General features: G+C 40.4%; 1 protein-coding gene across 1 annotated transcript; it reads left to right on the top strand.

Moving 5' to 3' along the window:
* The first annotated feature begins 839 nt into the window (after positions 1-839).
* Positions 840-26,817, top strand: PRPF6 (pre-mRNA processing factor 6). Its single transcript, XM_085314198.1, has 20 exons — positions 840-1,043; positions 1,841-1,959; positions 2,569-2,647; positions 3,577-3,753; positions 4,621-4,776; positions 5,512-5,606; positions 6,360-6,516; positions 6,738-6,900; positions 10,154-10,272; positions 10,938-11,156; positions 12,733-12,855; positions 13,640-13,761; positions 14,807-14,945; positions 15,930-16,049; positions 17,281-17,457; positions 18,323-18,456; positions 18,930-19,021; positions 21,156-21,270; positions 23,293-23,419; positions 24,205-26,817. Exons 1-20 carry the CDS (start codon positions 981-983, stop codon positions 24,355-24,357), a joined length of 2,649 nt encoding a protein of 882 aa, XP_085170324.1. The 5' UTR covers positions 840-980; the 3' UTR covers positions 24,358-26,817.

Genomic DNA, 26,817 nt, shown 5'->3' with positions numbered 1-26,817 from the left:
GGGCCGCCTTGCCCCGCCGCGGCCTTACTCGGCCCGGCCCGGCCCGGCGCCCCGCCGCCCTCCCGCGGGGCAGGCGCCCGCGTCGCTGGGCTCGAGTTTTATCCGCCCCGGGCGCTCCGCGCCCGCCGTCCCGCGGGGCCGCGCGTGTTTAGATGCGGCCCCGGCCCCGCGCGTTGGTTCGAGGGTCTTTCTGAGCGCTGTCGGCGGGGGGGGGCGGCGCTGCCGAGCCGGGGCTCCGTAGGAGCCGTCGCCTCCGGGGCCGTGCGGGTGGTGGTGGGAGGCTGGAGTAAGAGGCAGGTGTCAGCCGTGCCTGGACAGCAGGGTTTACCCTGCGGAGGTGGGGAGCTGTTCCTGGGTGGCACGGAGTTCCCGCCTTGGTTTACCCCATCCTGATTTGCGTGCGTCTCTACTTCGGTATGGCCCGTCCCTGTGGATGGGGACACACAGATCCTATAGGTTGGGCCCTGGAAAGCGCTGACTAGCTGGAAATGGGACTTCTGAAGAGCCCTGATCTCTGCCCTCCCACCCCCCACCCCAGTCGCATGCATCTCACAACCTGCAGGGTGTGCGTCCTCTTTTTTGCTGCATGCCATTGATAGAAACATCTCAAAACAGAATACGTTTCTGAGTGCAAGATGACAGATGGTAGAGGAGTGAGCAGGACAGCATGCTTCCAGTGTCTTTATAAATAAAGTTGTTCTTATAAGAGGATAGTTGTTTCCAGTGGGTTTTATGATCAGTAGGGATGAGGACTGGTTAATACCATGCCTATGAAAGAAACTATCTTTTTTGCCTGTTTTTATGTAATTTTAACAGACTCTGTAGTTACTGTGTTGCTGTGCTCTAAATAGCTGCTACTGCTTTTTCAACACAGAGCCACAGGCTTCACCACCCGATCTGATATTGGCCCAGCCCGTGATGCAAATGACCCCGTGGATGATCGTCATGCTCCGCCAGGGAAAAGAACTGTTGGGGATCAAATGAAGAAGAATCAAACAGCTGATGATGATGATGAAGATCTGAATGACACCAATTATGATGAGGTGATGTGATAGCAATCCTTCAGGTGTTTCTTCTGTAGAGGAAGAKGAGCCCATTAGCTCCTTGCTCTCTTGCTATGAAACTCTGGATTATCCAAAGACTCAAGGCCAAAATTCCCTGTAGTCAGCTAACAGTGCTGCAGTGCTTCCTTTTCTCTTGTGTTTTTTTTCTTTTCTTTTCTCTTTTTCTTTTTTTTTTCTTTTTTTTTCTTTTTTTAGAATCACATTATACATAATGGTATAGTGCTTTTAGATTTTTGTTTTGGCATTTATCCATATATTGTGGTTTAATTATATATAYAGAGCCCAGAGAGTCTTGGGAAGAAATCCATAAATAAAATAGTTTAAGCACTTTGTGGGATGCATCTTCTATGTTCCTGCAAAAATGAAATCTAAGCTCTTGTCCTTTGACATACATCTGTCTTACGTGGTCTGTCTAGACTCTTGTGTTAAATCTCGCTTAACTGTTATGAGATGTTAACTCTTATGTTACTCTTTTTGTTTGATTTTAGTAATAAAATCTTTTTGGTAATGGAAGAATGTGGCTTTTATATACTGGCATCTTGTTTATTGCTTAGTAGAAGGTTTTGCTGTTGAAATAGTGTGGTTCAATAAACACCTTTGTGTAGTGGTAGAAGAAAGTTGTTTATATTAAGGGATGTYTTAGCTAATACAGTCTTACTAGAAATATTTTGCTCGTGCATTTTCGTTATTCTGGATGACTATTGGCTGTACTAAGTACATAAAAAGAGTTTTAAAGTGGGGATTATGTTTTTTATTGTTGTTTATTTTATTCTTAGTTCAATGGRTATGCTGGGAGCCTGTTCTCAAGTGGTCCCTATGAAAAAGATGATGAGGAAGCAGATGCTATTTATGCAGCTTTGGATAAAAGGATGGATGAACGGAGAAAAGAAAGAAGGTAGGATTAGTTGCAATGCTGGTAAGGAGTGTTTCTGAGTTGGTCTGGGTTTCAGAGTTTTCTTCTACTACTTCCCTTTTTTAATTCAAATTTTGACCTTATCTGCTGAATATATTTTCTGAGGCAGATACCGGGTTTATTTATTTTAATGTCTTGTCTTAGACACTGTTGCTGTAAAAGCCAYGGATATTTGGCACAACTTAACCTGAACAGATCTTGGTGCTTGTTGCTTATTTTCTTCAGTGGTAGATTTGGTTGGATTGCTTCATTGTAACTCAGTAGGACGATATAGGGAAATACCGAGCTAATGTACGTATTACGTACTGTGTGAAATGCTAGAAATTGCTACAAAAGTCATCTAAATGTAGATGCCTTGYAAACCAGTGAGTGTCACTTTTTTCTTTTTTTATTGCTTTGTCTACAGGTTTCACACTATAATAGTCTTATTTGATGAAATATTTATTTTTCTGTCACGAAGATGGTAGTATAAACTTGGGATAATTTTTTATGCCTTACCTCTGATTAGATGTTTTTCTATAGTAACACTGCACAAATCCTTAAACAAAGTGTTGTTACTTTGAGTATAACTTCAGTACCCCTTTTCCTAAGGGAACAACGAGAGAAAGAGGAGATAGAAAAATACCGTATGGAACGACCCAAAATTCAGCAGCAGTTCTCAGATTTGAAAGTAAGGAAAGAATGTTTTCTTAAATGTGACTTCAGTCTTTCATGTATGGGAGATGGATGCATGTTCTGCATTTATTTGCTCAAATCTTGTCTGTAAGCATGCAAGTTGTTCTCTAAATTAAAATTACTTTCTGTTGAGAGGGAAGAAAAGTGTTCTTGGTTTGAAACTATCTCACGTTTCGCAGTGTGATTTTTGGTTAACAGTTGTAGATAGTACGGTTAATAGCRTTCATTTAAATTAAAGTGGTGATGGAATCTGCAGTAAATGACAAAGCAATATTATCTTTATTGATAGCTGTATTCAAAAATGTGCTTGGAATTGATATAAGTATGATATTTTTAATAAACCATTTTGTAGGGGCGTGTGAGAATGCAGTGATTCTTTCTGTCTATGCACATTTCTTGTGGATATGCAACATAGTGGAATCTATGCAAATTTTGGTAATATGCTGTTTCATGCGTTATTATGACTGTTCTAATTAGTCCCCATTTCAATTAGTCCTCATTTTTAGCTCCCATCTTTAAGGGACTGATAATTTGTTAGTATTAGAATAATAATTGAGAAGGATCTCCTGAATTTAAATATTCTATTAGATAAAATGTATTGTTAAAACTATGTCTTCTATTGTTTAACACTTAAGAATATAATGTTCAGTGATGCAGGCACTGAGATTATTCTGAGTATTTGTAGCACTGAGTTTAAAAACAAAATTGGTATGGAATTCCAGCCTGGACTAAGACCAAATTCTGATTAAATGCACCTAATTCTTTGGTATGCTAGATTTAGAAAACAAACACAAACAAATGATCTTTTGAGCTTAGTTTTCAGTGGGTYTGTAATTATTTCAGGAAAAAAAAAGAATGTGAGAAGTTAAAATAAAAGGAACAGGTTTCTAAGATGAATAATGTTGGCAACTCATGTTTTTATAGAGGAAGCTAGCAGAAGTCACAGAAGAAGAATGGCTAAGTATTCCAGAAGTTGGTGATGCCAGGAACAAACGTCAGAGGAATCCTCGTTACGAGAAACTGACTCCTGTGCCCGATAGCTTCTTTGCAAAGCATTTGCAGTCAGGGGAGAATCACACTTCTGTGGACCCCCGCCAGACGGTGAGCCTAAAAGCAAACCTGATGAAGCTATGATCCATCCTTTATAAGTAAAGATGAGGGTTAAGCTGTACCTTCTGTTAGTGGCATTTAGAAAAAAAGATACATAACTAAAAAAGGGCTGTAGTTTGTGAGCCTGTCTAAAGAATTGCTGGGTGTTAAATTCCTGTGCTTATTCGAATATTTCTGTGCATTCCCATTGCTAGACAAAACCTGAGGTTGATAGAGAGGGGAAGATGATGAATCTCATGCTAAATATGGAAGAAAATGGTTTTTTTTGTCTTTCTCTGGATGTAGAATGGTAATAAGAGCTTTAGTGAGCATAATCAGTATTTTTGTAATAGCTGAAGATTTTTGCAAATATGGAACAGCAAATAAAGCTTAGCTTCCCCTAATGGCTTGCTCTGCCCAGGAGTTTGTTCTAAAATTGTTTTGTTTTCAGCTGACAGTAAGGTGTGTAATTTAATTTACTGCTGTGTGGCCGCAGGCTGGTTGTAGAAGAAACTGCTTGGCACTGAATTGGCCCCAGGTGTCTGTGTGACTTAATAGATGTTCTTGTTTAAATGTGCTCTTTTTAAATGCTTGTACTCATATCTTTCATTTTCTTTCTCATTATCTATTTCACTGACTTGATTAAGCTTGTGTAATACCCTATGGATTTGCAACACCTGTGTGAGAATTGTGTTGTGATTCAGGGAAGCCACTGTTCTGCTTGTATTGTCATCAGTACTAGGGAAAATTTCAGAAGTACCTGTGGGATTTTGGCATCTATATCCTCTAGCTGCTGAGTAGGAGCAGATCAGCTAACAGCTTGAATTCTTTTTGAAATTACGTAAGAGATTTTGGAACACATTTTTCTCTTGTTTTTAGCAATTTGGTGGCTTGAATACTCCATATCCAGGGGGTTTGAATACTCCATATCCAGGAGGAATGACACCAGGCTTAATGACACCTGGGACAGGTGAATTGGATATGAGGAAGATTGGCCAAGCGAGGAACACCTTGATGGATATGAGGCTAAGCCAGGTAAGGAGGACACTGGAAGGTGGGATTTGTGGCTGGTTTACTTGGTGGTATACAGTTGTTTGAGGCCTAGTTTTAAAATCCTTTTTATTCTTTTGGGCATTAGATACATGAAATATAGCTCAGTTGTGCCTAGAAATAATTTTGTATTCCTACTCCCTGAATCTTGTCCTCTATACTTACAGAATTTCCTGAGACACAACAGTTTGCCTCTGGATTCTTGGTCATTATGGGAGAATAAACTGTCATTCCAGAAGTACACTTCAGACAAATAGCATTGGTAGTTTTACCATGGGAGGCATTTCTTCTGTYGTACATGGGGATATATGCAGGACCAAATGCTCCTGAAAAGTGTTGCTGAGCACTGTTTTTCTTCGACCTCCCCCCCGCCCCCGCTGCTTCACATCCTCCCAAATTCACGTCTAGTTCAGACTAAAAAGTTGGACTTCAGCTGGCAGAGCTGCAAGGCCTTTTTGTGACTGAAAGCTGAGGTGCATGTTTCTGGATTTTTTTTTCTTTTTTCCAGTGGTGCAAAATACTTAACCTTAGTCTTGAATTTTAGAAGTGAAAACAAAGGTAACGAGCCCGTGTGTTTTTCCTCCTTCCTTGGTTTTGGTAATGAATAAACATCTAGGAGGTCTCTTGTGTAGCAGCAGCATCTTTCTATGCTTTAATGTGTGCAGACAAATAGTGACACTATAAGTGGTCACTTTAGTAGTGCTGGCTTGACTTTCCTAGGTATCGGACTCTGTGAGTGGCCAGACTGTAGTGGATCCGAAAGGATATCTGACAGACTTGAATTCGATGATTCCCACACATGGAGGGGATATCAAGTAAGTTTAAGAAGGATTAGCTGATTTAACCTTTTAACAACTGCTGYGTTTCTGCATATAAATGGAAATCGGAGTGGATGGTTTTTAGCTTACCTTGRATTTGTAAAAGATGCTAGATGAGTTTTGGGGATGATTTCTTTTAACGTGAGGTATGGCGCATGCTTTCAACTGATTTATTTAGGRTGTGACCTGGATATGTTAATTGTGAGAGTAGTTTCCATTCTGTCCCTGGTCTAACATGCCAGACAGTGATGGCCATGTGTGGCTGCCTGCCAGCCAGGAAACAATCTGGTTAATTGTACATTCATGCAGCTAATTTAGGCTTGACTGACTGCTGAAAAACCTCTCTAACTTGAAGCCTGACACTTATTTCCATAAAGAATTGCTATTCAAGTCAAAACCATATGTGCAAGTGTTAGTTTAAGTGAAGTTTTAGCATCAACAGTTTTAGCATCAAGCTTATTGGCTTCCCACTGCAAGTGCCCAACTGTAATTACTTTTTTAAAAAATAAAATCACCTTAGTCAGTCGTCTTTGTGACCTTGCTGTGTTAATCTATATTCTTTGTAAACTGGGGACAGTTTACATAGAAATGGCTTACATAATGTGTCCCCAGTATGGAGAAGTTTGAGGTCATAGTTACTGTGCGTCTGAGTGTCACTGTGAAGATTTGGCTGTAGAGCACTTGCTGATTTGGGAGGGTTGTTTGCTAGCATACTGAAAATTTTAATGCCTTTGTCTCCTCCTTCAYTAGTGATATCAAGAAGGCTCGATTGCTCCTGAAATCTGTACGAGAGACCAATCCTCATCATCCGCCAGCCTGGATAGCATCAGCCCGATTGGAGGAGGTCACTGGCAAACTCCAAGTAGCTCGGAACCTCATCATGAAAGGAACAGAGATGTGCCCCAAGGTCAGAATTGCTTTGCTTCCCTGCTGATTCCTGCAGAGCCTTAGGAAAAGTTTGTGATTACAAGTGGCAGCATTTCTGTTAGGCTTTTATCAAATATAGYCTGATACAGTTTCCTTATCTGTAGTATTAAAAGAGCAGGTTTATGTAARGGCTCTAATTTTAAGTTCTTGTTCATAGTACCTGTTTTGATACAAAGGAAGGTTGTTTCTCTTTCCTGACAGAGTGAAGATGTTTGGTTAGAAGCTGCTCGGCTGCAGCCTGGAGATACAGCCAAGGCTGTTGTGGCCCAGGCTGTCCGCCACCTTCCACAGTCTGTCCGGATATATATAAGAGCAGCGGAGCTGGAAACAGACATCCGTGCAAAGAAACGTGTTCTYAGGAAAGGTGAGAACTTCTGTGTATGAGGAGAACAAAACCTTCATTAAGTCTGCCTCTGTGGGTAGTCTACTGTAAATTGTTCAAGGCCAYGAAATTTAAAAAGCATTTCTTTTTTGCCTTCTTGGTGAGCACGCAGTTGTTAGTGTGCCTTAATGATGGAACTTGCTGCTGTTGAGTGAGGCTGGAGTTCGTGTAGTACTTGTGAAACTCCAAGGCAGAAAGCTGCTATTGCTGAGCAATTGCAAAATGCTATTTCATTTACTAAAAACAATTCAAACTTGAGCAAACTTAGAGGAATAGAGGAAAACAATTAAAAGGTGGTGCTATAAAGGGAAAATGGTGTTCTACAGATCTTTTCATGCTATGTTTTTGAAAGGTTATTAGATTTTGTGTTTGACTTCCAACTTGTCTATAGCTTGCAGAGGCCACAATAATTTCTGGTGGAGGAGCTTTAGAGGCCTCAGGGTTCTTGTCTCATTCGTCTTGGGGTGGGGGGGGCCTTGGGATTTACTTTAGCATAGAAATTTCTGTATTCCTGACAAACAGTTTTCTTTCTGTGGTGCTTATGCAAACCTTGCATCTTTTATTCTATTGCACTCAGAGGTTTTCCTCTTTTGTGGAATTYATCACTTTTCCAAAACCATGCTCTCTTAAAACACTCATCCCTTAGAGCACTTCCGTTTTGTTGCCCTGAATCCAGGTCTTCCTTGCAGGTTCCTATAGTATTAATTCTTTGATTACTTGAAGCTATTGCACCCACGTCTGTGGAGTTTAAATCTTTCATGACTATTGGATTGTATCAATTATTTCTTGTGACTTTAATCTAGACAGAGAAAAGAGTCTGAATTTAATGCTTTTACTGAGTCTRTGTGCAGCAGTCCACATATTAAATGACATGGCTTCAAAGGGGATAAATTACCTCCTTCCTCTTACTAGTGCATGTAAATTGCTTATCTGTGGTGAAATGACCTCTTTATTGCATGTGTCAACATGGGTAAAAGGTTTGCGTGCCAAGGTTGCTGGTGTTATACTTGAACTTGTGAGAGTTCAGATATTAACTATGATGTTGCTTATTAAATTTTCATTGGCTGAACTGTGCAGTCCTCTGAGGAGTGTCACTGCTATTGTGAAACCATGTGTTCTTCTGCAAGAAAAACATGAGCAGAAACAGATTTCTGAGTRTGGCTAGTGCAGGAAAGCATCTTGTGTGTTAAGTACTGAGTCTGTTCTTTTGCATTAAACATTGTSTTTTCTAAGAAAACATCTCGTGTCAGTTTTTGGAACTATCTATATCAGCTGCRATTCAAAGCTGTTCGTGGAATGGAGCATGATTTATCATGCTGTTTTTAATTTCTGTATGTTAGCAGTCAGCTTCATGGCATTCATAGACTACCTAGGAAATATCAGAAATCTGATCATTTGAAAGTGTTTGCATGCGCGGCCTGAGATAACAGGCAGTGTAACCCAGTATTTATCCAAAAATAAAAAAGGCTGAATGCCAGGTAACATGACTGAAGTGCAGTCTTCCATAATACATTTTGCTGTTCTGTCCATTGTCTGTGCATATTCTTACCATCCAGCAGAACCTCTAGAGTTTTTAAAGCCTCTGTCTCAGTAGAGAGACACCAAGCTGTGTCTTAAAATATGTCTTGAGGTGTTGAAATTGAATGCTSTATCTATGAAAACGTGCTCTGTCCTGCTGAGTGGTGCTTTCAGCTCTTACAGACTGATACAACTCACTTAAARTGCTTCAGAAAAATCTCCTGCTGCTGCAGACTCTGAGGAGCAGTTAATGCCCCAGTTCTCAGAGCATGCTACTAGTAAATACTCGATGTATTTCTGTAAAGCTCAGATGTGCTGTGAGGTTTGGGCTCAGCAGTATGCCTCAGCCATTGCAGGAATAATTAAAAGAACTCTGACTAGGATCCTAGTTGGTTTCAAAATATTTTCAGATGCATCTTCCTACCCATACTTGTGGTCCTATAGTTTTATTGAAGAAGGATATGTTCTGTTCTCTGTTGCTRTAGCACGCTTGTGTATCGTTGCTATGGAAGCAATGAAACTAATTGTGCACTAAGTGTGGTTATCTTTTGTGTAAGTTGTAGTAACAAAAGGCAAAAAGTTTGTTTAATTTCTCAGTGTCACTTTAAGATACAAGGTTATGAAAAGACAGGCTGAGGGTTTGGAGTTTAATGCTTTGGACAGCCCATCTAGCAAAATCTGCCGAGAATGAAGTTTCTGCCAGGAATAGAAAATGCTTGGACAAGATTAAAGAAGCCTGAAAGACTCTTTGTTAGATGGAACCCATATTGGGTTACTGAGAGACCGCTTTGAATTCTGTGGGTTGGGTTGTTAACATTGCCCTGTTGATACCTTTAAGTTTTTATGCATCCTTTTGTTTTATTTTTGGGTAGTGAGTCTAACTCTTTGGAAAGCTAAACCAGTATCTGTTAAGCCATCAGTAGATGCTTATAAGAGACCTCAGTTGTGAAGGGTTGCTTTCAGCAATTAAGGAAAAGGGCTGTTACTGGTTAAAATAAAAAAAAAAAACTTTTTTCTCCCTGAAGGGAGACCTAGCATTATTAGGCTCCCTAATTTTTAAGGTCACATATATGCTCATATGTTTCAAAATATCAGTTGGAATAAGAGTTTTGTAGATTTGTCAGATGATCTGTGTTTGTACAGGTTATGTAATACGTCTTAATGCAGTTTCCTGAGACATGGAAGTGGTAAAGAATGTAAAATTCTTTACTAGAGTACTGTAGAACTGAACCCTTGCATATGTGGGATTTTAAACTAGATTGGTATGTATTAAGAAAACATCTGAAGTAAAATATTGATCAGGGTCCAGAATTTCCTTTTGACCATGCTGAGACTTGAGACTGTTCAAAAGGGTGTAGTTTGTGCAGAGGAAGGCCTTTGGCTCACCAAAACCTGTTTCCAATTGAAATTAAGTTTTTATTTTCTATTTTTAAGTTCTCGTTTGTTGAAGTCTATAAGAGATAATGTAGATAGTGCTATTAAAAATATTGGTGCCAGTAGTATTTTAAGCTAGCTTTTTTCAGTTTGTTCTTCTGTCACTGCTAGAAAAGGAAAAAGGTCTTTTTGTTTGGGACAAGTGTAATTCCCACATTTATTTTTCAGAAAACTTCGTCTATGTTTCTTTTGATGGGCAAAACTTTTAAGGTATCATCCTTGAAAAATATAGCTCTCTTTGGTAAACTTTAGCACATTTCACGTAACTGTTTTTCCTCTTTAGCCCTTGAGCATGTTCCAAATTCGGTACGTTTGTGGAAGGCAGCAGTGGAGTTGGAAGAACCTGAGGATGCCAGGATCATGCTGAGTCGGGCTGTGGAATGTTGTCCAACTAGTGTTGAAGTAAGTTTCTGAAAAAAAGGTAAAACAAAACAACCTCCCATATATAGTGCTTTAGGACAGTGGTAAACTTTGGAAACGAAAGGCAGGTAGTGTACTCTGAGTTTTCTACCAGACATTTTATGTTACGGTCAGAAGAATGTGATAAGTAGTGGACTGTGTTCTTTTTCTCCTAAGTTAATTGTCTGGAGTCATTATATGGCTCATTTTCTTGTGCAATTGTTATGTTAGTTAGGCCTGTGCACTGCTGTGCCTGCGGCAGCCAATTAGCCATGTTTGCATTCATATTTAGTGCCTTGACAGTTCTGAAACCAAGCATATGTGCAGCTTAGGGAACCTAGAACAATGCTATTTGTTTCTGAGACATTGAACCAAAAAATTTTAAGCTCAGCTGTTTAAAAGGTGATCTGCACAGAGAATATTAGTCCAGCTGCTGAGCAAAGAGAAGATAATATCTTGTAAGATTTAACTTTAAGAACAGTAGTAACCTCTGGATGTGCTGTTTCTGCATAGGTGTTCTGCAGCCTGGTTATGCTACATGATGAGGACAGTTGCCAACTTGTAGCAAACAGCATAAAACTTCTTATTTCTTCTGGGCTGATACTGCTGTACTGAGGTGTTGTCATCTCCTTGTTCTAATCTAAAATACATCCTTTGTTGTTCTCTAGCTTTGGCTTGCACTGGCAAGACTGGAGACTTATGAGAATGCTCGTAAAGTCCTAAACAAAGCCCGTGAGAATATTCCAACGGATCGTCACATTTGGATTACTGCTGCCAAACTGGAGGAAGCTAATGGAAACACTCAGATGGTGGAGAAAATCATTGACAGAGCCATCACATCTCTTAGGGCTAATGGCGTGGAAATCAACAGAGAGCAATGGATACAGGTGTTTGCTTGCTTGGTCTCTYTTAGAGATGCAGATAAGCTGAGCTATCTGAATTCAGTTTTGAAGGCTCCTGGTGCTAGATATCATGAAACAGTTATTTTTCAGTAGGTTTATCAGTGGAGCTTTAACTCCTGTAAAAATTCAGTGAGTGAGACTACAGAGTTTGAGGAGGACTAAGTCTGTGGTTAGGTGGTGCACTGGAGTAGCATTGTTGTGTGTTGAGCTGAGGAATGTCTAGTTTACTTCTGTCTTGGAAAATAAGCAGCTGCTGCCTTAAGTAGGATAGAGGCTTTAAACCCCTAGTGAAGCATTTATGTATTTTTGCATATGTTCTTACTGGCTTAAAAGGTACCTGTTTGCCAAAAGAGGTCTTTGTCAGTGTGGTAAGAAGTCAATATAAACGTTGCATCTGCAGTAGCCAGAAAATATTCTTAGTCCTATATTGGTCTGTAGTCCTGAGGCTGTGCGAAGTAGTCACAGCTGGCACGTGGAACCATGTTCTACAGTAACATTTACAAAACTGCTTTTGTGCAGTTTCAAACCACTGTTACAGGTTATTGTATTTTTAACTTTCTGTACTGCAAAAGTAGGAGTTTCATAGTGTTTTGATCATATCTGAAAGCTGTGATGCTTGGGCTTCCTGAGTTAGTAAATCACTTAGACTCCTGCCATTTAACCGGTTTGATGTTGAGGTTAAAAACCTCTCTTTCCTCCTGAATTTGTTCTATTGCTATGCTTGAGCATAAACTAAAGATTTACTATTTAAATCACTTACAGTGGGTCAAGGCAGCAAAGTGTTCTTGGCTTGGTACATGAAGGAATATTGGTAGTGGACAAAGTACTTAATGGATATTCTTGTTAAAATCTAAAACCGTTAATGGTTAATTTCTCATGTAAAAGGAGGAGGGGACCTCTTGTCATTGTCTTCTGAAGTTCCTTTTCAGTGCTGGAATTGTTCCGTATTAGTTACTTGATCAGAGGTCTTTTTAACAAGTTTAGGCAAAGCATGTTTGGCCTTCCACGAACTTTGCGTCAGGAAAAAGCATTCTTCCATATGTGCTTYGGTGAGAGAGGCTTTGCACCTGTAATTTAACAGTGATTGAGCATATGTTTGTTTAATCTCAGTTGTTGTTTAGCCCTTTCTGGGATTTGAGAATCAATCCAAAGCTGAAAGGTCAGTAGCTCTGATGTTAAAGAGTATTTCGTCTCCAATCTTTGCTGCTTTTCTTATTCATGAAGTCCCTGCTTAGCCCAGCCCAGGGAAAGTCAGCGAGGTGGTAAGACAACACCTCTCAGGCGGGATAGATAGGTCATGCATTGTCACACTTCCTTTCTCAGTGGATGTTATTGACAAGCTATGTTTCTCAAACAACTTTTGGTTGTTTCTGTATTTACAACTACAGCATCTTCAGAGTGGGTGTAGTCTCACTAGTGTCAAGCAAGATATGATTGAGTAATTTTTTAATATGGTACTGACCCACAGTGTCCGTATGCTTGCACTTGAGTTGCTGTTGCAGAATCTAATGTCTTTTAAACAGATTTCTCAAAAGGAACAATGATCTACTCTTGTTTCTAGGATGCTGAGGAATGTGATAAAGCTGGAAGTGTGGCCACGTGCCAAGCAATCATGAGAGCTGTCATTGGGATTGGGATTGAGGAAGAAGATCGGAAACATACCTGGATGGAAGACGCAGACAGTGTATGTTCAGCTGGGGGAATTGGGGGAATTGGAAATGGAACTGATGCCTGGGAAATGACATGGTTTTTTTGTCAGTGAAAGTGGATGTGACTGGCCAAAGTTCTGCAAATTTGCCTCTTAGGAGGCTGGTGTATTGTGGAGATGTTTTCAGAACTGGRTTTTTCCTAAGCAAAAAAGTTGGTGATTGTGCTGGATTATTTGCTGCTCTTTTTGCGATGTCAGTGAAGATGACAGTCTGGTCAAAGGAGTTTGGAGTTGAGCTTGAAAGCGTGAACACTGTGGCTCAAGAGTTAATGTAAGAGTGGACCAGAGGACTTTTACAAAGTTTTACCAAGCTTTCTTTGCTTTTTGGAAGTAGTTTGAACATGCACTAAAAAGTAAATTATATTTCAGCAGGAGAAATGCTCATTTCAGCAGCCTTGAATTAGGCTTCCTACAGAAGGTGGGCGTATGCTACAGTGCTTATAGTTCTGTCTGTAGAAAAACTAAGTGCAAACATTTGAGAGCCTTTACAATGTCTTGATAATTTTTCAAGTTTTCCTGTGAGTCAGTCCCACTGAAAGGCCAGTGATGCTTATGCTCTGATAGAAGTATATTTTATAAAAAAGAAGCAGAGAGGAATTTTCTAAAACTAGTAATTGCTATTCAGTTACCTGTAATACCCTAATTCGTATATTAATCAGAACTGTTCAGTTCTGTATTGAATTACGTGTTTGTCATTCTATTATACTCTTCATTTTGGTCCAACCCTAGACTAACTTAATTCTGATCTGTTTTTCTTCAGTGTGTTGCTCATAATGCTTTGGAGTGTGCCCGAGCAATTTACGCTTATGCCTTGCAAGTTTTCCCGAGCAAGAAAAGTGTGTGGCTGCGAGCAGCTTACTTTGAAAAGAACCATGGAACTAGGTAAGTGTACTGAACAATCTTTGGATGGCGGGGTTCATACTTCTTGTTACAGTATAGTAGATTGGGCAGGTCAAAAAGCTACAGGATCAAAGTTCTGTGCTGCACAAGCAAAGTTGGTTCAGCTGGTGAAAACCTTGCTCGTGGTGTTTGTGGATCTGACTTTCTTATGGTCAGAACATCTCTGACTTTTTTTAAATGAAGGCTTCTCATCTTAGAGTGGATTTCTGGAAAAATTCTGGGAATACAGAGTGACAAACCACCTGGAAATACAGCATGTGTTTCATTTAATTTCCATAAATAAACTGAGATCACTGAAGCTGTCTGAACATCTCTGACATTTTTTTGATTAAACATCTTGGGAGTATGTATCAGATTCTGAGTTAAGACTGCTGTTATAATGTCTGTGGTTCAATCTTCTTATTTTAAAGCTTATGATAAAGCTCTGTCAGATGCGTTTGGAACTTTCTGCCCAAAGTTTCTGTGTAACAGACCACTTATGCAGGTGGAACTGACCCTATTAAAGCCAACAGGGCTTGTATGTTTAAGTGACTACAGACAGTGAGTTTCTTTCCCTCGCCCTTTTTTTCCTCCCCTTTTGATCCTGCTCGTACATTTCCTGATGGTGGCTGGCGTTTAAGCCCTTTGTGCTGCTTAAAAGTATGTTTTCTAGAGGATAAAAAAAAATTCAGTAAGATTAATCCAGTTTCATGTAATAATTCTGAAAAACTTTCTGTCCCAGTTTCTACTTGAGTTTGTTTAGAAGAATGGCTCTTTCCAAGACAAATTAGATGTTTTTATGTAGGGTCTTTCCGCAGAAGCTCTCAAACAAAGGTATCTGAACAATGAGCTGTTTGTGGAGCCCTGATTTCAGAACTCTTGTGAAAAAAAGACCTCACCCTCTCCTTGTTATGAAACGACTTACCAAGGTTTACAATGTTGGACTTTGCAACAATATTTATAACACTGAGTGATAGTGGAAACCGTGTGTGAGAGCTCCTATTTGGCAGTGTTTTGAATGGTTGTAACTTGCTCTTTCTTGTCTCAGAGAATCCTTGGAGGCTCTTCTGCAGAGAGCTGTTGCTCACTGTCCCAAAGCAGAAGTGCTCTGGCTCATGGGAGCCAAATCCAAGTGGCTGGCTGGAGATGTGCCAGCAGCCAGAAGCATTTTGGCCCTGGCTTTCCAGGTGGGTATGTTAGACTTGTGTGATGGTGTTTAGTAGGACTGTTAAGAGATCAGACTGTAAGCTTTTTCTGTGGATGCTCACCTGATTCCTGCTGGCTTCTAAAATGAGAGGGCTTCAGCTGTTCTTTGATTATTTTATATGGCAAAATGTTCAATTGGGGCAGTTGGAAGCAAGAGTGTACTACTCCTTTAAATAGTGCTACTGCGGGCTCCTAATTTCACAAACCATTAATTTTACTGAGCTCCCACAAATCCCACTCATGGATCAGAATCCTCTTGTGATGGGTTCTTTGAAAATGCTTATTTGAAAGAGTGGTGGTCTGCCCTAATAATGAAGTCGCTACACTATGTGTAACCACTAATCCATAGCAAAATGAGGGGAGTCTTCCACCAGGCACTGAAAGATGAGCAGAGCAATACGGTTTTAACATTGGGAGTGAGGCCTCAAAAGCTGAGTGACAGTAATTATTTGCTCCTGAAGTAGGTGATAAAGATATTTATTTCTTAAATCTGATTTTGGCTTTTTTTTTTTTTTTTTAAACCATCTTGAAGACTCCTTAACATGGTTGCCACTGAGATGACCTGTTTTGGAGTAGTGGGATTCTCTGAACAGGGAGTTCAAGATTTTTCTATTTTTTTATTTATTTTTTGTTCAAAGGTAATAAAACGAGGGTCTCACTGTGACAGAATATGATCTTTTTGATTTTTAAACTGAAATTTCAGGAGATCAAGCACTAGTGCTTTTCAACAACTGAGAAGCATCCAACGTCTAAACTGGCATATATCTTTGTATTACGCATCTGTTTTGGAGAATTTCTATGAACTTCAAAGGTCAAAGAAGATTGGGAGGAGCTTGAACTGCAAAAAAAAATGTCTAATGTGGATTGACGAAGCTCTGATTTCAATTTTAATCTGGATCAAACGAAGGATTAAATCTGCTGTTGATTCATTGTATGCATTTATCTGTCATTTTATGTTCTTGCAGGCCAACCCCAACAGCGAGGAGATCTGGCTGGCTGCTGTGAAGCTTGAGTCAGAAAACAATGAATATGAAAGAGCAAGGAGGCTGCTGGCAAAAGCTCGCAGCAGTGCCCCMACTGCAAGGGTAAGGATGTGTGATGGGGAGGAGAGAATGAGACCTCTCTTGGCATGGGGGAGTCCAGGCAGAAGAAGGAGTTCCTTCAGTTATGCAGTYTCAGCGACTGACCAGATGGCTCCCTGCCATTGCCTTTCCAAGCATGTGGCAGCTTTGCTATGGCGCTTCTCCAGCAAATTGCGACATAAAATCAGGGTATGATGGGAAAAAAGACCAGGATCAAGTGAAAGGTTTCAGATTTTTTTGCCCAAATGGCAAAAGTCAGGAATTTCCCAGTTTACAGCTGTTTGTAGAATGGTCTTGTCGCATAAAAAGTGTGCCTTGGAAAAAAGAGAGAAAATACTTTAACAGATAACTTATGCTTTCAGTGCTAATGACAATGCTAGTGTGTTGTTTAAAGTTACACTCTTGTGTTTATCTTCAGAGTTGCACCTGGTACAATAAACTTTGTCAATTTTCAGCTGTTTGTAGAAAACAGCTTCAACAAGTTAAAGAGAAAAGATCTGATTTATGTTATGAGGAAATGACTTTTTCCTTCAAATTTGTCCTTCATTCTTGATCCCTTAAATCGTCCTTTTCCTCTGTCAGTCAGGGAGCTTCTGCCCAGTTGGGACAGCTGAGGATGAATTTCTCGTCAGACTTGATGTCTCTCTTGCTGAGTGATAGGTGGGGGGAGTTTAGGAAGGAGGAGGACTGGGGTCAGAGTAGCTGAACTGCCTTTCATCTGTAAGTTATTTCTCACAGCTGTAGCCTCCATGCCTCATTAAAAGAAAGACWTTTGAGAACAGCAAGGTATATTTACTAGTTTGTAATTAGTGGGACATCAGCTGCAACTTAGAGCCATAAATAAGAAAAGCTGGTCTTGGTAGCCTTGGGTGAGCATCCTTGGAGGAAGATCTGGGTGTGCTGATGAAGCTGGCAGACAAATTCAAATTTATGTATTTGAGTATGCTGTTAAAGCTGTGCTCTTTGCACAAATACTACATAACTGTCAACTTTCTGCTAATAGTTGAGATAAAGATTGTCTGATCACATTGTTCCAGCTACTTTTAATATTTGCATTTGGTTTTCTCACTGTTATGTTCCCACTATTATTTACCTCTGACTTTTTTTTTCCCCTTCAAACAGTAGCAAATCAATAAYGCTTCAGTGAATATCTGAAACTGAGAACCCTCTGTATTGACAGAGTAATGGTTTTTCAATGGCTGCTGGTGATAAAACAACTGTGTTTCGTTCTTAGGTCTTCATGAAGTCTGTGAAGTTAGAATGGGTGCTTGGAAACATTGCTGCAGCCCAGGAGCTTTGTGAGGAAGCCCTGAAGCACTACGAGGACTTCCCCAAACTGTGGATGATGAAAGGACAAATAGAGGAACAAAAAGAGCTGGTAGAGAAAGCACGGGAAGCTTATAATCAAGGGGTAAGTTGTATGTTATTGCAAGTTTGCTTTGCATTTCTGGTGTGGAGAGATGTCTGTCTTCGAAGCAAAATGTAGAAGACTGTTCCGGACTAACTGCAGATGTGATTTTTGTTCTGTTACAGCAACAATAACAAAGACATTATTAGGACTTTGAAATAATTAGGAAAAATGCATCTCTTATCCCACTATTTATAGGCAAAATTCACTTTTTTGCTTGAGAGACTTTGCTCTATGCTGGACATATCACTAATAGGAAAAAAAGCTCATTGCACAATAATCTTTTAAGACTTATAAGGGCTGACAGTAAAACTCTTAACAGAAAAGCCTATTAGTGGGCCCTTAGATATGCACAGTGAAGGGAGGTGGTCACTGCAGCACTCATGTCTCTTAAATGGTGTCCATGCATGTGAATGATCCTGAAAAATCATCAGCCATGGARGTAATATGGAAACATGTTCATTGCTGCCAGCTGTGGTATCCTATTGATTGCCTTTGAAGCCAAGGCAGTCTTCTCTGCATATTCTGTTGCCGTCCTTGRGTTGTGCAAGAGCCCTCTGTCTCCAGACAGAGCACGAACTACAGCTCCTGTTAAAGGAGAGATATACTTTCTCTTGATACATAGATAGCTCAGTCATACTTGATACATCTACTTGTTCCTTTTGGATATGGGACAAAGCAGATTTTTGTACTGTTCTTAACCATAAGATTACACCWTTCAAATTTCTCTTAGTTAATCAGCTTCATCTTGTCTCTTCCAARTTCTCCAGAAAGATGCTGGTGGTGGTGGKGGGGGGGGAATGTTTCTTTAGGGAATATAAGATATAGGGAACCTACAGATAATTTAAGCTTTTCCTTTTTAAAACAGTTGAAGAAGTGTCCGCATTCCATACCCCTATGGCTATTGCTATCCAGGCTGGAGGAAAAAGTTGGGCAGTTGACTAGAGCAAGAGCCATCTTGGAAAAATCTCGCCTAAAGAATCCAAAGAATCCAGATCTCTGGTGAGTTGTGTGGACATGAACTCAATTTGAGCTATGAGGCCAATGCATTCTTCAGGTTAAACATTTCACATCTTCCCAGCAAACTGAGCAGTTAAGATCATGCCCATCCTAGCGTTTCCTCTGGACAAATAACTTCTGAATCCTAGAAATGGTGATCCTTGCTGGTACACAGATGTTCTAAGGATTTGGGGATCTGTTATTTCTTCTACTGATAGTTGTTACGTAGAGAGTTTGAAAACTCAGGAATCTTTCATTTTAGTCCCTTTCATAAAAGTTTTTTTTTTGATCTAAGCTTTGCTGAATGAACTCATCACTATTTATTTTCAAACAGTGAGCATTGAGAAGATGTCAGTCATGTATATGTAGCCAGAGTATGGGCAGATGTTTTTAATTTCTTGTGTCCTTCATGTAGCTTGTTTGTTTCTACATAGTGAATATGATCTCATAAATACTGTCACTGGGTCTCTCACCAGGCTAGAGTCTGTACGATTAGAATACAGAGCTGGATTAAAGAATATTGCAAATACTCTGATGGCCAAGGCATTGCAAGAATGTCCCAATTCAGGTAAGCTTTTCAAAATCTCCAGCATGGTTGTATTTTCTCAGTAGAAGAAGGTGGTTCTTTCTCAAAGATGTCCCTTCTGGCCAGGTCTCAACATTATTTGCTTCAGAGAGGTCTCAGTCATCCTCTTGCAAAGGAAATATTAAATGTTTTTGAATTGTCCCAGTTGCTGTCTCACACCAGAGAGGTCATTGGTGTTGATTCCATTTTGCTGAAGTGTCCAGTGTAGTATTGGGTCTGTGTTTATTCACAGATTTCCTGTGAAACCATCTCAGATATGGGTGACTTTTCTCTGAAGCTAATAGTAGTCTGCAAAGGAAGAAGTGCCAAGGTTTGACCTTGACTCCCAAGAGTTTTTAGTTAAGTTTGGTGGAAAAAGGCTATATTTTTCCCTGTCTCATTGGAGTATCTCGCWGGCTATAGAAGACTTCCTGTTGGTTTGCCTGCACCGGTTGCACTACTAAAGCCTGAGTGCTTAAAAACTTGCATGATAGCAAATCTCAGTCGTAGTCCTGATTAGTGGAGCATGTACCACACATGTTTGGTCCTGCTTTCTGATTATTTTAACTCCTTTAGAACAAGGCAAATAGGTCATACAGTCTAAATCAATTAGTTCAAACCAGCAGTGGGATGGGAGGAGAGAGTGGATGACACTTCCTTGTTTTGTGGCAGAATTGTTGGAAGGCTTAATTATTTAAACACGTTGATRTCTCTGGAGAGATGTTGCATAATTACAAAACCCAGTAGTCTACTGCAGGCAAGCCTTTCTAGTTTGCCTTCAGAATGGATTTTGAAAGGTGATTAATTGGCAGTTGCCGAAGTTCCAGTGAAATAATTGGGAATTAAGTGATTTTTAGGATTTGATTAAATTCATTCCAAACTGCTTACAGAGAATGGGTCARTAAAGCAATACCACACAAGCCCCATGTCTTGTGAAACACATGGCCTAATATTTAATGTGTTTGACACCACAGGCCTGTTACAGAATCTGCCTCTTACTAAAAAAAATAAGCAGTAGCTTCTAAGTTTTTGTTTTAATAAAATAGCTTCCAACTCTATCTTAAAATTCTATAAACCAAAATAAATGCCTGTTGGAATTAGCAGGCTGGGCACCTACAGTCGTGTAAACCAGAGACGTTCATTGCTGAATTGCCGTTGATTGCTGAATAGCCATTGATTGCCACATTGACTTCCAGTAGCTTGTGCCTGATTTAGGCAGACTGTACAAAGAGCGAAGCTGAAATACAAATGATGTTTGTGTCCTCAGCTGGCCTGAAAATAGAGGCCTGAAAAATGTGATTTGACCGTGTATGAAAAGAGCAAATCCTAAAGGTAAGAAGGGAGAGAGTTCTGGTCCAGTCTGTCACTGCAGTCACCAGAGCTTGTGTATGTTCTCATGGTGCTGTTTATGGGAAGTGAGAGCACTTGGGGGAGTCCTGGCAGGCACAAGCTTTCAGGCTTGGCTTGGAAGGGATCAGCAAGTATCGTTGGCTGACATAAGAAACTGAAGATTTCATGCTCCTCTGAGCGTGTTTCCTTTTTGGCTTTTGGCAATGGAAGGAACTAGGGATTAAGCCTGGCCTTCCTGGACCTACTCTTGGCTGCTTTCTCCTTCATCGTATGTGTGGAGAGCCAGCATCAGTCAGACCATAGTGCTCTTGGCACCTTTAGAGCTGTTTCTAAATGGTGTGTTTTGCACCTTTTGGGACAACATCTGCCACTGTAGTTTCCTATTCAGACAAATTGATACCTTTCTGTTCTTATATCCTGCTTTACTAACTTATATCCTGATTAACTAACTCCATTGCTTTGCTGCTTGTAATGTCTTACCTGAAAGTCATAAGCCCTGGGTCACTGTCTGCTAGCACAGAGAACACAGAAGCTGCAGGAAAGTTATGGTACAGAGACATTCAGTACTGAAGGTTCAGTGTGGTGGCAGCAGTAGCTCGAAGTTCTGGAGCACTGAGTGAAGTACCCATGCAGAAAGAGTGCTTGGGGCTGAGATTGGAGCAGGAGAATTATATAGCTGATAGGCTATGGACAGCAGCATCTCTTACTTCAGAGAGCGCTGACCTGATAAGAGGGTGGGAAGGTTGATCTCTGGAATAACACATTCTTCCTATTGGACTTGTTCAAGGAATCCTGTGGTCAGAGGCAATTTTCCTTGAAGCAAGACCACAAAGAAAGACCAAGAGTGTGGATGCTCTGAAGAAGTGTGAACATGACCCACATGTCCTGTTGGCTGTGGCCAAGTGAGTTCCCAAGCTTAATGCAGTAAAAACACCTGTTTTTGTGTGGCTGCGTCTATGATGAAATATTGCACTTGATCAAGACCATGTGATTCTGACTGCAGCGGCGCTAATAAACCTCAAAGCAAACAGCAGCTCTTGAGCTGCCTCCTAGTAACCATGCAAATCTGCTCCTATCCCTTGATTCAAAACTGGAAGTCTCCACCTGTCCTCAAGCTGTTGTGGTGGGTATGGGATTGCRGTAGAGGTAGTAACATGTTCTCACCGAGTCCTTTTCCAGGGTTGGCTCTTTGCGCTGTAAGAATTCTTTATCGTTTGTATCCCTTGGATAGTACTCGAATGTGCTCTCAAATAAGCTAGAACTACTTAACTTCTGTTTTAAGTATTTGTGAAAATGAGGACAGTTTTTGGTGGTTGTCCAGTTTTTGCRGGTGACAGTGTGTATTCCTGATCTCTTCTCTCCCTACCGTAATATTTTTCAGTGGTGTTTTCTTGTTCCTTTTTAGTTCTGAGCTATAGTAACGTACTCTTCTAGTCTTCTCCTTCTCTAAATTTCTACTATGTCMTTTTTTCCCCAGTTTTGGCCCTTCCTAGAATGCAGACTACTGCTTATGCTGTAGTTTGCTTCCAAGTGGGAAGACAATCTACTAGGAATTGTCCTGTTGCCTAGATCAAGTTGTGAGGCTTCCAGTGATGAAAAACTTTTTAATTGACTCATGCCATACCCTGTTTAATCTAATGTATAAAGGGCTATAAAACAATATCAGAAAATACTTTTTCTTTGTGAATAACGGAAGAGGTTAATGCAAGAAGCGTGTTGCCCAATTCTTTCACAATGCTTTTGTATAAGCCAAAGAAAACTGTAGGATACACTCCAGTGACTGCAACACTGKTTTCTGCCAGATAATGACAGCTGACTTGTTCAGCTTTAGCTGCAAATGAGAAAAATGTTAACTTTTGCTTTTTTGAAACTGATTCCGGACACCTTCTGATGCAACCTCAGTTTAGCAGCTAATCCCAGCACAAACAGTTTCCACCTCCCATCGAGACTTGCATGTAGGTACAGTAATACTTGGTCTGTCTCATACTTAMGAAAAACTTTCTGTTAAAAATAAGTAAGTTTCTGTAAATGGCTGCTACCTGCAGGTGTTTAGCCTTTCTGCTATCATGCTCCTTTAAATCAGTTTATTTAACACTGATCAATCAAGAGTGTTATAGGGCTTAAAAACAATCACATAAGCTGTATAATTTTATGGCTAGCTAAGCTCTTTATGAGGGATGGCTGTCTGATTTGATAAAAACCTTACTAGTTCGAATGGAGTCTTTTAATGTGAAGGAATGAAACCAATAGACTATTGACTCACCTGGCTAATTACTGGGGAGAAATTTCAACATTCACAAGTACCTTTTTGAAATGACAACAGCAGGCTGAGTGCCAAGCTGATATTTGAGTACRGAATCTGTGCTTGCCTTTCCTTGTAAAAAGTGAGGCTCACAGAATAGGTTAATTCTGTTAATGCTCAGCAACTTAGTATGTGTGAACATGTGACTGCAGACTTTTTAAGCTTGCTTGCATACATTTTCAACTCTTTAGAAGTTATGTAATTATTAAATGCTAAAGCCAACTTCCARATTCTTAGTATTTTAAGAGTGGAAAAAGGTGTAGTATAGGATGCTATCTCTTTCAAATCCAAAACAACAGTACTGAGTAGATGAGCTAGCAAAGATTGAACTCAAAKAACAATATTTCCCTTTTCTGGAATGTCTATCTCTTCGTTTGACTGGGGCTGACTTAACCTATTAGATTGGATGGAAAATAAAGAATAAGCAATGGATGTCCCTTTTAGTCCTCTGTCTCTCTCTTCCCAGAGGATAGGAGAGCTGGCAGGTATCTACAAAATCTAATGTTTCCATCTTGGGATAGCCAAGAACTTCAATACGTGTAGGACCTTGCTTGAGTGCTTGCACGTTGCTGTGTTTCTCTAAAGAGGAAATTTGGCTACTAACCTTTACTTTTCTTGAAAGGTTATTCTGGAGTGAGCGTAAAATAACTAAGGCCCGAGAATGGTTCCACCGAACAGTGAAGATAGATTCTGACCTGGGAGATGCCTGGGCTTTCTTCTACAAATTTGAGCTCCAGCATGGCACAGAGGTGAGTGTACATCTGGGAAAGGGAGCTGTTCCCCCAGCACAGATAAGGGGTGGAGGAAGGTAGCAGGAATCCCTTTCTAATGTTGAGTAATCGGTCCTGGGAACTGCTGCRATACTGAGCTGAGCCCGTTGCTTCTGCTGCCTGTGTGGCTTAAAGATCAGGAGGTTGTCACGCCTGATCATGAATGAACATGAACAGGCACGTGTGGTATCATCAGCTGAATTGTGTTTCAGGCAGCTTTGCTGTCCACAGTCATGCTCGTTTGTGCAAAAATGTATGAAATCAATCTTCCTTCTTTAAGACACAAGTCTCCTGGTAGGAGAAGACTTTCCTGTAATAATGATGCTGGAATTGTGTAACTAGTCCTGTATCTTTACAAGTTTCAAGTATGGGTTGCATGTGAACATAGCCATTGGAACAGTGTGTTCTAATTTCTTATGATGGGTTTTACTGTCTTGCTTTGCTGAAATGATGGGAGTGTTTATCTTCTGACTTCAGAGAGACCTCTCATTTGACAAATCTTGTGCAGTGGTATCACAAAGGAAGTTTCTGCTGCAACTTCTTTGGTGTACCAGGTCTTGCTTGGCTATAGCTCTACCAGTTTGTTCAGCAAGACAGGACAGCTGCTGCCACAGGCTTCCGTGTTGCCTTAAAACAAACAAAAAACAAAACAAAAGCTTTGGAAGAGTGTTTACTTCTGGAGAGGGTTGTTAACATTTTGGCTCTACAGTGAAACAAATTAGGGCATTGAGAGACTTGCAAACTGCTGTTTCCCTTCTTTGTAGGAACAACAAGAGGAGGTGAAGAAACGCTGTGAGAATGCAGAACCCCGCCATGGAGAGCTCTGGTGTGATATCTCCAAGGATATAGAGAACTGGCAGAAAAAGATCGGAGAGATTCTTGTTCTTGTGGCAGCCAAACTTAAAAATACTTTCTAGAGTATGCTGACTCAGCTGCATCAATGTCTCTGTAGGGCTAGCCCTATCTGCTTACCTGCTTTCAGTGCATTTGTCCTTACAGTGGACAGATTTTAGAGGACAAGAGATTGGTGGCAGTATGAAAGATCTTTTTTTTTTTTTTTTTTCCAAAAGAAAAAGGTCTATTTCCTTCTCTTCCTGATGTAGTGCTCTTGGCTCACAGGTGCAGTCATCAGCTATGTGCAGCACAAATGCATCTAAATTTTCTCTGAACATTGCTGCTGAGGCAAATGTAGGAGAGTTGAGCATTTTGATGCTCAATTGGCATTTTCATTTTGATGCCTGAATCGCTTCTGTAAATATGAGCCTTAATTATTGCTTGTTGGGTTGCTGATGTTTAGCAGTTCCTCTGGTTTCTCCGCTAGCACGGAGGTGCCTGTCCTGCCACCCTTTGTGCAGTTTCTTTAGTGTTTGACCCATCTGATGCTGTTTTTTTTGTCAGCAGATCTGTTTGTTTGCTATCTGAGTACATWGAATTTACTCTGAAGAGATGTGTGGAAGTCTGCTGGGGGGAGACCAGGCAGCTGAGGAGAGTGGCTGAGGTGACTCTTTCCTTGGGTACAAGTCTGATTTGACTTGGTCTCCTTTGCTGTCAAGCTGCAACACAACTAAGAAGATTTCCTTAACCTGAGCAGATGAAGCACTTTGTGAAATTCAAGAGCATATTTTTAAAGACCTTTCAGTTTTTTTTAATGTATATGATGTAACATTCTTTTAGGTGTCTGACTTCATTAAGCACAGTGATATTTTAAAGTAAGAAGGCAAAACCTAATAATCCCTGAAGACCCTTTTGAAGGAGTTAACCTTTCATTAGAGCCATTGAGAGACTGCGTTTTTAAGGCCGTAACTGTTTCCAGTCTGGATATTTGGGATAACTCTTCAAGTACATATGGAAAAAAAAGAAAATTTACTGGAGGAAGAGCTTTGTGTTTAGGACCCTTTATCAGCTATCTTAAGTTTTTTTTGTACTTGTGATTTGTATTATTTTGACCCAAAGGGCCTGATTTTTTTTCTTGTGATCGTTCGTTCAGTTAAAAACTATAAGCTGTCTTAAATACTAGGATCTAGCAAAAGTATTCAGGTATGTGTACGTGTGTTATGTAGTGTATTTAGTTGAAGAAAATCTTATCACTTGCCTGGAAAATATGTATGAAATATAGTTTGTTTGGGTTTATTTCCTTAAGTTCTCTTTTGAACGTGGTCTTGCACTTTGGCTCTTACTGGGAAGAGTGGGTCTGATAGTGCGGAAACCTGCGAACTTATCAGGCTCCTACTGCTCTGTACAAAGATGTTGGGAGTATATCTGCAGGGGTGGTAACACCAAGTTTTTCCTACATCCTTCTGCTGAAATTAGCATCATATTTGAGAAGCCCATGTCTTAAAACTGATGTAGAAGTGGTTCACCTTGGAGCAAAAGCCWGTTTTCTTTTGGATTTATAACTGAAATTCTTGTGCTCTCTTGCATAGCTGGTGAAAATGTGTGAAGCTGCAATTTCATTAAGAAGGGTGTAGGTTACAGATGCCCTGTGAACTTGTTTTCCAAAGGTGAGTGAAATGTGTTTGGAGTGGAGACACACTTGTGCAGAGGTTTTATGGCATCAATAATTATTCTCCATCTGTATGGCCCTTCAACAGCCATATTGCTTCTGCATAACTTTTACTTTGCCTCCATAACGTCATCTCAGTAGGTTCTCAGACATGAGAACCGTGTCTTACTGGTTCRGGAAGTGATTATGGCATTCCAGCTGCTGTGGCACTCCAGTGAGGAGTTGGGAAAACTTGAGTGCAGACGGTATATAAATTCCTGTGCCCTGCAGTAAGACTGCCCAGTGATGCTCTCCTCTTGCTGGTGTGAATTTAAGGTGGGAAAAGGATGGCTGAAACTGCAGAGATAATGGTTCTTGCTGCTGGAGAAACTCCCAGATTGTAGAGAGTGTTTGGAGCATGTCACCTGAGCCAGGTACCCACTGGTCAGGATCTGTCCGTTTTCCCTKCTCCTTGCTCAGGTGGCAGCACCTGGCGTCTGTTAAGGCGAAGGCTCTGCTACGTGCACGGGGATTGGGATGGTGCGAGGGAAGAACTTACTGGGGACTTTTTTATGGTCTGTGACGGGAGAGAATGCTTTCCAGTGCTGTGCTGTGCACTGAGATGAGTTGGAAGACCTGGGCAAGGAGAACTGTACCAGATCGCCTGTTTGTTCCCTTGCAGCACCAAACTCCTTTTGCCACCTGCCCTTTGTATATTTGACATTTTTCTTCCTGTGGCCCAGGATTATAAGATTCCTTTTTTTTTGAATGAAACGGATCATCAATCTCGCAACCTTTTAATGTTTGTAGATATCTTTACATTTTTAATGGATTATGGCTCCTATAAACTTTCTCTGTGTATAGAGTTCAATAAACAAGTTATATGGGTCCTGTC

Source organism: Rhea americana, unplaced genomic scaffold, assembly GCF_003343005.1.
Source record: "Rhea americana isolate MKP2758 unplaced genomic scaffold, rheAme1 scaffold_4, whole genome shotgun sequence".
Lineage (NCBI taxonomy): Eukaryota > Metazoa > Chordata > Aves > Rheiformes > Rheidae > Rhea > Rhea americana.
The sequence above is the reverse complement of the archived record's forward strand: the minus strand, read 5'-3'. Positions and strand labels throughout refer to the sequence as shown.